General features: G+C 46.0%; 1 protein-coding gene across 2 annotated transcripts in view; it reads right to left on the bottom strand.

The window, feature by feature from the left end:
* TULP3 (TUB like protein 3) overlaps positions 1-11,764 on the bottom strand; it is a 35,842-nt gene extending 24,078 nt beyond the window's left edge. For both annotated transcript variants that reach the window (XM_080913653.1, XM_080913654.1), the window contains exon 1: positions 11,649-11,764. In XM_080913653.1, coding sequence (XP_080769779.1) covers positions 11,649-11,689 — 41 coding nt within the window. In that variant the 5' untranslated portion in view covers positions 11,690-11,764. The remainder of the gene's footprint in view (positions 1-11,648) is intronic.
* Between the last annotated feature and the right edge of the window lie 628 nt (positions 11,765-12,392).

Below are 12,392 nucleotides of genomic sequence, written 5' to 3'. Positions count from 1 at the left end.
CACAAAGGAACACACAGACAGAGCAAAGGTGACCTGGGCAAGAACACCAGGTTGAGATCAGCAGCCTCTGTCTTTTATCTCTGAGGCACTTACAGACACCACGCCTCATCCCATTGGTGGGAGCTTGACCTCTAAGGTGGTTTGATTACTCTTGGCCTATGAGCACTGTTGGGAGGTGTGGCCTTGGAGGACGGCCACACTGTGGGGATGGGCTTTCAGACACCCTCCTCCCAGTTGCTTGCAAGACAGTCTTGTCCTGTTTGCCTTCGGAACAAGATGTAGAACTCTCAGCTCTTCCAGCACCATACCTGCCTGGATGCTGCCATGCTTCCTGCCATGCTGATAATGGACTGACCTATGGAATTGTAAGCCAGTCCCAATTAAATGGTGTTCTAAGAGTTGCCTTGGCCATGGTGTCTCTGCACCCAGGAAGCAGGGGCAGAAGCAGCAATGGAAGTCAAGGGGGAACAGAGCCAACAGAGAACTCCCTTTTCAGACACAGCCCTGGTCTTTGTTTCTTCTGAAATCCTTTCAATCATCAGCAATGTTCTGAAGGTCACACCTTGCTAAGGGAAGTGAGACAGCAAAATGCCCAACACAAAAGGCCTGTCAGGTCTCCAATATTCGGACACAGAATCCTGTAGCCGAGCTAAAGAAGACTATGAAGAGGCAGCAACTGAGGCCTCCTGTAAGGGTCTCGGGGAGTGGGCACAGTGACACAAACAAGACCAAGCCAGTGTAAATAACCACGCCTGCTTCCTGCAGCCTCCGCGGTGAGCCTTAACACCACATACTTCCTTGGGAATTGCTTTCTTACGGATGGGGGAAAAATAAAACAACTGAACTCATGGATAAAATAGAAAAGACAAAAGCAACGCATTTGTATCAATCACGCGATGTGCCTTCTCTCTCCACAGGTAAACCAGTGTCCTTCAACAGTCCTGCTGTCTCTCACCATACAGGGAAATCCGGCTTTCCTCTCCCAGGGTCCTCACCGGGATGCTAAGCACACGGCACACATTTTTTATTTTTTTGAGTTGCACTACATTTTGTATGTATGTATGTATGTATGTATGTATGTATGTATGTATGTATGTATATTTGGCATGCATGCCACCGTGTATACTGGCAGTCAGACGACAGTTTCCAGTGCCCATGGGGCAGCTCCTAACCTCCTGTAGTACAGTTCCGGGAGATTTGATACCCTCTTCTGGTCTCCCATGGCATCAGGTACAAACACAGTGCAAGGACATTCATGCAGGCGAAACACACATACACATAACAAAAGTAAATGAATTGTTTAATCAATATTTTTATTTAATATTTAAAAAATATCTTTAATCACCACTAACTAGCACATGCTCCCTTTATCACACACACACACACACACACTCTATAGAATTGCATGCCTGTGATATGAGTACTTGGAGGCTGGGGCAGGAGGGCATGAAAGAGTTCAAAGCTATGCAGGACCACATAGCAAGACCTTGTTGCAAAAATAACAAACAAGCAAGCACATCAATGTATTTAACCTGAGAAATATCGGAAATGCAAAACTCACGCCTCTACTGCCACAATACGTTCAGGAGGAGCAATGAGGGGCTGGGAAGAGGCCTCACTAGTTTAAGAGCACTTGCTGTTTTCACAGAGGACCCAGGTTCAGTTCCCAGCACCCACATGATGGCTCAGAACCTATCTATAATCCCCGTTCCAGGGGACCCCATGCCCTCTCTGCGTCCACCGGCACTCACATATGAGCATGTGAGAATCCATACACATAAAATAAACACAAATAAGTACTTTTTCAAAAGGACTCTGGGGTTCTGCTGAGGGAGTGGGTGTGGCTGGCGCCAGGCCTCCTTCCCACCACGTTATCAGTGTCATTTATGTGTGCTTATGCTGTGTCTGTGGTGTCCCAAGGAACAGTCTGCAGTTCTCTGGGAATTCTTGTTCTCACTACGACAGATCAACTTCTAAAACGAAGCTCTGCCCAGCCCTCTGCTGATGCGCACAGATTAGAGTGATACTTGAACTGCTCAAAAGAAACGCAGAATTCCAAAGGAGCTCAAAAAAGCAGGACTTCCTATACTCTGCCTTGCTAAGAGGTACACAGAGCACAGAACACAGTCATGAAGAGGGAGGGAGGGAAGACGGGAGAAGGAGAAAGAGAGAATATTAATGAGAATAGTAATATAGAAGTTGATCAAAAATTTTGAAATCCCTGCATGAAGAATTTTCTTGTTACCTGGACTAATTACAGAAAACAACTTCAAGAGAACGTGATGATGTATACTTCTTGCAGGGTCATATTTTATGATTAAAAAAAAAAAAAAACTTTTGTAGCTGGAGAATGGTGGTGCACACCTTTAATCCCAGCACTCAGGCAGAGGTCTTTGGGTTTCTGTGAGTCCCAGGACAGCCAAGGCTGCACAGAGAAATCCTGTCTCAAGAAACCAAAAGAAAAATAAATGTCTCAAGCAAACTTTGGCTTGAAATCTCAAGCAAACTGTGTACACTTCTGCTAGCGGTGACGGGAGTCACAGATCCGGTCAAGCTGCCCACTGACATGACACCAGCTTCCTCTCGGCTCTCTGGCTTCCTCGCTGAAAGGGTAAGTGTGGCCTGTCAGCCACACGGAAGCATCCACCACATAAGAAGCTTCTGCCGCTCCTGATTAGTCAGCATGAGATTAGGAGCCCCGCAGTGGTAAGGGCAGTTTTTAAACATGTCATTAAATCTAAATGTGGGGTGTTGCTAATAACTTGGGGCTGGTCTTTGATTAACTGACACTTCGGTAGCTTCAGTGTGCTGTCTCTTCTATTTCACATAAAATCCATTTTTATATAAAATTATATTTTGCAAGACAGAACTTTTAAACTCAGCAACTATCAATCAAAAAAAAATTTTTTTTGGCTTTTGTTGTTGTTGTTGTTGTTTTGAGACAGAATTTGCCCTAACTGTCCTGGAAGTCACTTTGCAGACCAGGCTGGCCAGGAACTCAGAGATCTGCCTGCCACTACCTCTCAAATTGGGATTAAATCCCAACTGGGATTAAAGGCATGCACCATCACTGCCTGGCTTCAAAATACATTTTTTTTTTTTTTTTTTTTTTTTGCTCTTTCCTTTGTTGAGAATCATGTAATTTAGGCTAACCTTGAATTTACTATGTAGCCAAGGCTTGAAATCCTGATTCTCCTACTTGTACCCCAAGAGTAGGGTTATAGGTACCACAATATCCATCAAGATTGTTTTTCTTGCACACCTATGATGGGTTTTGTGGTAATTCCCTATCGCATCCTCAAGTAAACAAAGTGTGCTTAGTGTGATCTACAAAGTATTGGTTATGTGACCTTGTTTATTACAGACTCTGTGCTAGTAAACAAATTAGGGAACCCCTCTATGCAAATTAAGTCTGTGCTAGTATGCAGATTAGAGAACCCCTCTAAGCAAATTAAGTCTGTGCTAGTATGCAGATTAGAGAACCCCTCTATGCAAATTAACTGTTTTTCTAAATGAGATAGTGTCACCTCTGTTCCTCAGGCTGATCTGAGCTTGTAAGACCTTTCCCCCTAGACAAGGATACTGCATGTGGGAGGCAGAGGCAGAGGCAGGACAATTGTCATACGATTGAAACCCAGCTTGATTCTGCTTTAGCAGCCAAAGCAACTGGAATTACAAATGAAATCAAATGAAATTCACCTCATCCAAATTCTAAATTTAGTTAACCTTGGAAAGTTACTCAGAATAATTCTGACTAGAACAAAATGTTGTCCCTGGGAAAAGGCACATCAAGAACCAATGGGACACTCAGAAAAGACTCCTTCTAAACAGTCCTCCCTCTACTGAAGAGAAATGCCAATATTCCAGACCCAACTGTGTTCCTCTAGAAAGGCTGCCAGAAACTAGAGTGAACTTAACTGAAGCCAGAAACTGAAAATCCATCAGAGGCCCTGTTAGTAGACATAAGACTGGAAAGCAAGCATTGCTTGGGGAAGGAGCCAGTGAGGGAGGGAGGGTTAGAAAGTGATTTAAACCTTCATACAACAGAAGAACACAGCAAGGAATTTATTTAGAGTAATTCCTTCTTGATTTGGCACACCCCATTCATGGAGCAAAAAAAAAAAAGAAAAGAAAAAGATAAAAGAAAAAAAAGAAAGAAAAGAAAAAATCATTTGAATGACCCAACCTTAGCTTTTCTGAGGGATCAGCATGTTTTTTTTTGAGATACAGTGTCTTGTCAAGTAGTTCATATGGCCTTGAGCTCCTGGTCATCTTGTCTACCTCAGATCACAGGTTGGGACTACAGGTGTGCACCACTCTACCCCCAACCATCAAAATCGTTACTAATAATATATGACTTGATCATCCCTCCCTGGGGATCTACAAACAGTACTCGGTACCAACAGGCAGTGTCCCTTTCACTTGTTTCTTAGGTTACACCTTCTCTGTCTCCGGCATGTAGTTTATTTTCCTTGTCTGTCTAGGGAAAAGATGAAAGTAGCCTTTTGACTGATAATGCCAAATATATATTTGTGGGCTTGGCATAGAGCTCACTGCCCAGAGGAGCTGGTACTTGGCAAGCCCAAGGCCCTGGGGCTAACCAAGCTGATATTTACTTCTACATATCCAAGATGTTTAACTTCTTAAACAGCTTGCTATAAAAATAACTTAAATATAATCAGTATCTGTTGTTAGCATTTATATGCATAAATAACATTCAGAACATCTGCAGTAGTAGGGCATGGTGGTTCAATGAAGACACGTTGTCAGGATTAACACTGAGTTTGGGGCAAGCCTGGGGCTACAGTGTGATACCATCTCAAAACCAAAACCCTCAGATATCTGCATTATATGCTTTGTGTCTTAGTCAGGGTTTCTATTCCTTCACAAAGCATCATGACCAGGAAGCAAGTTGGGGAGAAAAGGGTTCATTCAGCTTACACTTCCACATTACTGTTTATCCCAATGGCTCTTCTAGCTCAAAGTCCTTCCACAATCCTTCCCAAAACATGGTCAGGTTGTCACAGGAATACCCCACTCCCGGTACCAACTTCTGAATTAGTCAGGGTTCTCTAGAGTCACAGAACTTATGAATAGTCTCTATATAGCAAGGTATTTGTTGGTGACTTACAGTCTGTAGTCCAATTCCTTAACAATGACCGGCAGCAGCTGTGAAGTCCAAGGATCTAGCAGATGCTCAGCCCCACAAGGCAAGCAGGTGGAGAGAGAGCCTTGTTCCAGTGTCTTTTTTTTTTTTTAAAGATTTATTTATTTATTATATATAAGTGCATGTAGCATGTCGTCAGACACACCAGAAGAGGGCATGAGATCTCATTACAGATGGTTGTGAGCCACCATGCGGTTGCTGGGAATTGAACTCAGGACCTGTGGAAGAGCAGTCAGTGCTCTTAACCACTGAGCCATCTCTCCAGCCCCTGTTCCAGTGTCCTTATGTAGGTCTCCAACTGAAGGTGTGTCCCAGGTTAAAGGTGTGTGTCACCACACCAATTTGGGACTTGCTTGTCCCAGATGCCCTTGAGCTCAGTGATTTCCTTCCTTAGTTTCCTAAGATTCTTAGCCTCTTAGCTAAACTGCAGCCCCAGGTCTGGGGAAGCTGGGACAGATGGATCAGAAGTTCAAGACCAGAGCCAGGTCAGTGCAATAGAACTTGGGACCCAATGGTGGAAGAAGATTCCCACAGGTTGTCACCCAGCCTCCACTGCCTCTCTGGACCTTACTCTTGTTGAAGGTAGGTTTTAGAGTTAAATTTATCCTAAAATTCAAAATTATTATGTGCAAGGCTTTAGTTCCAATCTCCTTCGTATCTCTCCCTCCACCCCCTACCCCCCAACCCCGCCAACATCCGGGACTGGAGAGACTCAAGAGGACCCAAGTTCAGTTCCCAGCACCTACATCAGACTGTCAACTCCAGCTCCCAGGTGGATGGGACCCCTCTGACCACCTCAGGTACTTGCACAAACACGTACATATAATTAAAAAATTTTAAAAGAAATCAATTAATCAATCGATCAAGCAAACAAAAACACAGGAAGGATGCCCAACGAGGCAGTGGACGTTGAGTAGGACAGGAATTACTCCTGGTGAACTGGAGCTGAGATACACAGCCGTCTCTATGGCACACTGGTTTGCCAGAGGCCCTCCTCCCTGTGGAGCTGCTCTCCAACAGGGGAATGAAAGAAATCATCTAGGCCTTCCAACCACCCAACACCTGGCTGGGAGACAGTCTCAACTCCTTTGAAGAATTCAGTTCAAACATTTCTCTCCGCTCTGGTAAGAACAAACATTAACTTGTTCTTTCAGTGGGCACCACTGCCAGGAAAGGCTAGGGTTTCCACAGGAAGGCCTAAGAAACAGAAATGAACCGTTCTGCTTAGAGCAAAGGACCCTGGCAAAAAGAAATTATTACAGGATATTCTTTTCCTGACCTGGTTGGAGGAGGCCTTCCACACAAACAAAATAAAACCAAAAAACCAACCAAACAAAAAAACATGTTAAAAAGATGAGGGAAGGCGTAATTTCCAGTCAGGAATGTTCACTTTTCTTCCTTCCTTCCTTCCTCTTTTCCTTGTTTTCATTTTATTTTACGTGCATGAGGGTTTTCCCTGCATGTGTGTCTGTGGAGGCCAGAAGGAGGCACTTGATCCCTAGGAACTGGAGTTATGGAGTTTGTGGGTCACTGTAGGTGCTGTGAACTGAACACAGGTGGTGTTCTGTAAGAGCAATATGTGCTCTTAACTGGGGTGTCCCCCCTCTAGTTGTGGGAGTGAGGGAGCTCCTTTTAAGTCAGGATCTCATGATCATGAAGCTCAAGCAGACCTTGAGTCTGACTCCTGACTTGGTGTCTGTTTCCCAAGTGTTAGGATTACAGGTTTGCCCACCTCACCTAGTTTCCATCTTCTTTCCTTCTTTCTTTCTTTCTATTCCCCCAAGACAGAGGTTCTGTGTATATCTCTGCATATCCCTGGCTGTCCTGGAACTCTCACTGTTGCTCCACCACTGCCCGGCTCCATTTTTATTTACGTGTGTATGTGTAGGATTGCATAGACTTGTACACAAGCAGAGGGCAAAGGAGACATCGGTGTCCACAGGCCACACCAAGCTTTCATATTTTATTTCCAATGGGAAACCACATATGATGGGCTGGGTTAGAGCCTGTGTGGTCCTGGCTGTCCTTGAACTCACCACGTAGCCCAAGCTGACCTTAAACTTGTAGCTATGCACACCCATACTGGGCAGGCCAATACTTTCTTAGGCAAGTCTAGATCACAAGGTCTCGACACGCATCCAATCCGTATTAATAACAAGCATACTGTGGATATGTGCTGCTGGCATCAAACCTAAGGCCTCCAAAATGCCAAGCAAACACTCTATCCCGAGCCATAATCCCCTCCCCCCAACTCCAGTATCACTAGCAAAAGTTCAGACAGCCTAAGCCTATCCTAAGCTGCTATCCCCAAGGAATTAGCAGCATCAGCTGCCTAGGCTCAGCAAAGTTCCTGAGTGTGCTTTTATAGCCTGCCTCCAATTTTCACTGCCAATTTCAGATATAAAAAGTTAGGTGTTACCCACACAACTAAAGGCATTAATACCAGGGGATCTGTCTTCAAGTCTTTCAGCAAAAGCTTTTAAGTACCGGAACTGGAAAGATGGCTCAGCAGGCACTTCCCATGTAGATTTGGTGACCTGAGTTCTGTCCCACTTAATGTGGACGGAGAGAGCTGACTCCACAACACAGTCCTCTGACTTCCAATTCTTGCTACAGCACCTCACCCTGCTCATCATCATCATCAATAATAATAATAATAATAATAATAATAATAATAATAATAATAATAATAATAACACACATATATATACATACATACACATATATACATACATATATATACATACATACACACACACACACACACATATATATATATATATATATATATATATATATATATATATATAGAGAGAGAGAGAGAGAGAGAGAGAGAGAGAGAGAGAGAGAGAGCTGGGGCATCTCTACATGTCCCTGGCAATACTGGAACTCACTATATAGACCAGGCTGGCCTGAACTCACAGAGATCTGCCTGCCTCTGCCTCTCAAGTGCTGGGACTAAAAGGCGTTCTAGCACCATGCCTGGCAATAATAAGTAACCCATACCTCTAATAAATGGGACCTCATGAAACTGAAAAGCTTCTGTAAGGCAAAGGACACTGTCAAGAGGACAAACCAACAACCTATAGAATGAGATAGGATGTTCTTCATCAACTCCACATTTGACAGAGGGCTGATATCTAAAGTGTACAAAGAACTCAAGAAACCAGACATAAGTCAACCAACTACTCCAGTTTTTAAAATGGGGTACAGATGTAAACATACTTTTGACGGAGCAATCTCTAATGGCCAAGAAGCACTTAAAGAAATATCCAACATCTTTAGTCATCATGGAAACGCATAGCAAAACAAGTCTGAGATTCCATCTTAACAGCTGTCGAAATGGCTAAGATCAAAAACATAAGTGACGGCTTGTGTTGGTAAGGATCTGGAGTAAGGGGAGCACTCCTCCACTGCTGGTGGGAGTGCAAACTTGTACAGCCACTTTGGAAATCAATTATGCTGGTTTTTTCAGAAAACTGGGAATCAGTCAACCTCAAGACCCAACTACCTCAAGACTCCTGAGTATGTACCCAAAGGATGCTCCACCAGAACGCAAGGACACTTGTTCAACTATGTCATAGCAGCTTTGTTTGGCATGGGGTACGGGGGCAGAAGGGTTTTCTCAATAGAGGGGTGGGGATAGAAGACGAAGGATCACGTTGGGAGAGGACTGGGGAGATAGGTGGAAGGGTGGGGCATGGCATCTCTGGGGTGAGCTAATGTAATGGAAACTCCCAGGAATCTATAATGGTGATCCTAGCTAAGACTCCTAGCAATGGGGATATGGAGCCTGAACTGGGCATTTCCTGTAACCAGGCAAGACTTCCAGTGAGTGATGAAGGCACCAACCCAGCCACACAACCGCCAACCTCCATACAATCTGCCCTGCCTGTGGGATGTGCCAGGGTAAAGATGGAGCAGAGGTAGAGGGAATGGACAGGCAATGACTGGTCCAGCCTGAGACCCATGCTGTGAAAGATCACGCCTGACACTGTTAATGATGCTCTGCTATGCTTGCAGACAGGAGCCTAGCATAATCGCCATCAGAGAGGCTTCACCTAGCAACCGATGGAAACATACAGAGACCCACAGCCAAACATTAGGTGAAGCTCAGGGAATCCTGTGGAAGAGAAGGATTGAAGAAGCCAGAGGGGCCAAGGACACCACAAGAAAACCTACACAATCAACTAATCTGGGCTCATAGGGGCTTAGAGACTGAACTGCCAATTGGAACCTGCATGGGACTGACCTAGGTTCTCTGCACATAAGATGCAGCTATGTAGCTCGGTCTTATAGAACTCTTAACAGTGGGAGCAGGGGCTAGTTCTCATTCTGTTACCCAATGTGGATTCTTCCCTCCTACTGGGACGCCTCCTCCATCTTTAACAGTAGAGGAGGTGCCTGGTCTTAATGCAACTTGATAAGTGGTGGCTGGTTGATATCCCTGAGGAAGCCTGCCCTTTTCTGAAGAGAAAGGGAGAAGTGGGTGGAAGGAGGGGGTGAGAGGGGAGGAGGATACTGAGAGGAGAGCAGGGTGGGGGGAGTTGGGTCAGGATGTAAAGAAAATTTCAAATTTGAGAGAGAGGAGATAGAGAGAGAGAGAGAGAGAGAGAGAGAGAGAGAGAGAGGAGGGAGAGGGGGGAGAGAGAGGGGGGAGAGAAAGAGAGAGAAGGGAGGGAAAGAGAGAGGAGGGAGGGGGGCTTGGTGATACACACCTACATAAGACACTTGGAAGGCTCAGGGGAGGGTGGGGGTGGGGAGAGGGTGGGGAAGGTAGGGGAGGGAGTAGGGTTGAGGTTGAGGCTAGCCTGGATTACTGGATTATAGTGATGTTCAATCAAATCAGTCTCTCTCAAAAAACTATTAATGACTACCTAAAAGGCAAGACATTCACTGTCAACAAATGAGTTAAACAGTGACTAAGTTAAACAGGGGCAAAGCTGCATGCTCTACCTAGGGCAGGAGAAACTAGGGACTCACACAGGCTCCTCCCACGTCAATCGAAGAAATTTGAATTTCTTTCTTTGAAAAAAGGCGGGGGGGAGGGCATAAAATTACTCCTTTAAACTTCAAGTTCAGCCGATGAAAAAAATAACCGCCATCTGGTCCTGATTTCAAAGTCAAGTTCTTGGTCCCTAAAATCATGAGTCATGGAAGGCAGAGAAGGATCTGTGTGAGTTCGAAGCTGGCCTGGTTTAAATATTAGTTTCCGGCCCTGCCACATAAGACCTATCTCGAAACAAAATGAAATTAAATTACATCCCTATGAAATTTACTTCTCTAGAAATCATTTAGTTAAAAACTAAATCCCTCAACTGAATGAGACATCATCTGATTTCAACCGGACACGTTGAATACTAACTTTATTAACCCGACCTTATACTTGTAAATGTATTTTCTGTTCCCGAAATGGAAGGGGGAGTTGTAAACAAACTTCAGAGAGCAGCTATCATGTTTATAGAAATTACTCATTGAAAGATGGAAACAGGTCAGCCTTGGGAGGCAGAGACAGGGAACAATTCAAAGTCACCCTTATTATCAAGTTTGAGGGAAGCCTAGTGTGTATATGAGACCAGCGGAGAGCAGGGGTCTCTATTCCGTCTTTGTAACTTTTTAAAAGATGGTCTCGGACCAGTTAAAGACTAGTTTAAACGTCAGACTAAATCCTTACACGCCAAGTCTTTATCTGCTGTGGTAATGGAACCGTAAGGGAAGAATGCAGTTGGCGTGTTTGGTTTCAATCCTCACACAATGCCAAAAGTTTTGAGTCAGTGATTTCACACGGCCCCCCATTAACTTTTCGTTAGCCTACCAGACGAGGAATGAACAGGCTGAGATTGCAGCCCATTTGTTTTCCCAAGCTCACTCTGTGAGTCAGGCAAAAAGAGGGGTCTTGGTAGAGAAATCGGGGGTACGAAACAAAATATGGAACAGTTTAAACTAAGACCTCATTGAAAGAACTCCTGGAACTCAGGGGAAGAAAGAAGAAAAGAACAGTTTTGCATTTTCAGTCCCCAGACTCGTTCCAGAATTCCGCAATGACTGCCAAAAGCAACGGCCTTGGAACCAATTAACCATCACCCTCGACCTTCCGCTTCCACTCCAAGGAGTGCCTTCCTTCCAGCTCAGTTTTGACCCCACTCGAGAGAGACGCGGAGAAGGGCGAACGCACTGCAAGTGAAGGAATCGAGACCCTAAGGGAGCATGGTGAGCTGGTCGCGGGTAAACTCCAGGGGAGCGGTTAAGAGTGCTGGCGGCGGGGGATGCACAGCGCATTGCAACTGAGAGAATCAGAGGCCTTAGGGGAGCAGGGCGAGCTGGTTGGGGTAAACTCCAGAAGAGCGACTCCAGGAGAGCGACACCAGAGCTCTGGCAACGCGGGATGTGCACAGAGCCTTCCCAGCGTGGGGACCCGATCCTGGTCTCCGCTCTTGCCCGCCCACCCTGGAGACCCCAGCCCGCCCCTCCGCCGCCTGACCTGTCCCCGCGGGGTCCGGGTGCGCAGCGCGCCGCCTCCATACCCGCCCGACCGGTGGCATCAGCGTCCAGACCCCGAGACGCCGCCGCCCCGCTGGAGAGGATGGAGGAGGTCGGGCCCCGCCCCTGGCAACCACACCCCGCACTGTCGCCGACGCCCATTGGTCCAGTGCCCTCCGCTCCCCTCTCACTGGCAAATGGCGCTAGCCGCGATGCTGGAGGGTTTCCAGGGGGCGGGAGGCACCGGGAGGCGAAGGCGCGTGCGCTAGAGAGGGGAGCAGCCCCCGGGGCTGGGTCTGAGCTGCCTCTCGGTAGTCTTTAGCTGTTGCACTCCGGGGCTACCCCCCTCCCCGCCATAGAGTGATTCTCAGCACCCTACTGTGGCACTGAGGACATCCAGGGTGCTGCTAGGGTGTGGCCTTGGGGTTCTTGAACCTATGTCGCCTGAAGCCTCGCAGTCTGACTGGCTCCAGAATACCTGAGGCCTTTAGCCTCCCAAACCAGCCCTTGCCCAAAGCCCGGCTGAGGGATCCCTACCTGGGGACTGTCTTCAAATGTCCTTATTCGTGAGGGTAGCTGCTGTCCTTTCTGCAGTAAATCATGCCTCCAGCCATCAGTGCCTTTGTGGCTCTGGCCCCTATAGGTCTTTATGACCAGAACTACAGCATATAGACTTAATTAGTAAGGCCAAAATCACACTGATGTTGAATCCAAAAATTCACTTAAAAAAATAATGTATTTATCT

Source organism: Micromys minutus (genome assembly GCF_963924665.1).
Source record: "Micromys minutus genome assembly, chromosome: 3".
In the NCBI taxonomy this organism is placed as follows: Eukaryota; Metazoa; Chordata; class Mammalia; order Rodentia; family Muridae; genus Micromys; species Micromys minutus.
This window is presented reverse-complemented; position numbering and strand designations above follow the sequence as displayed.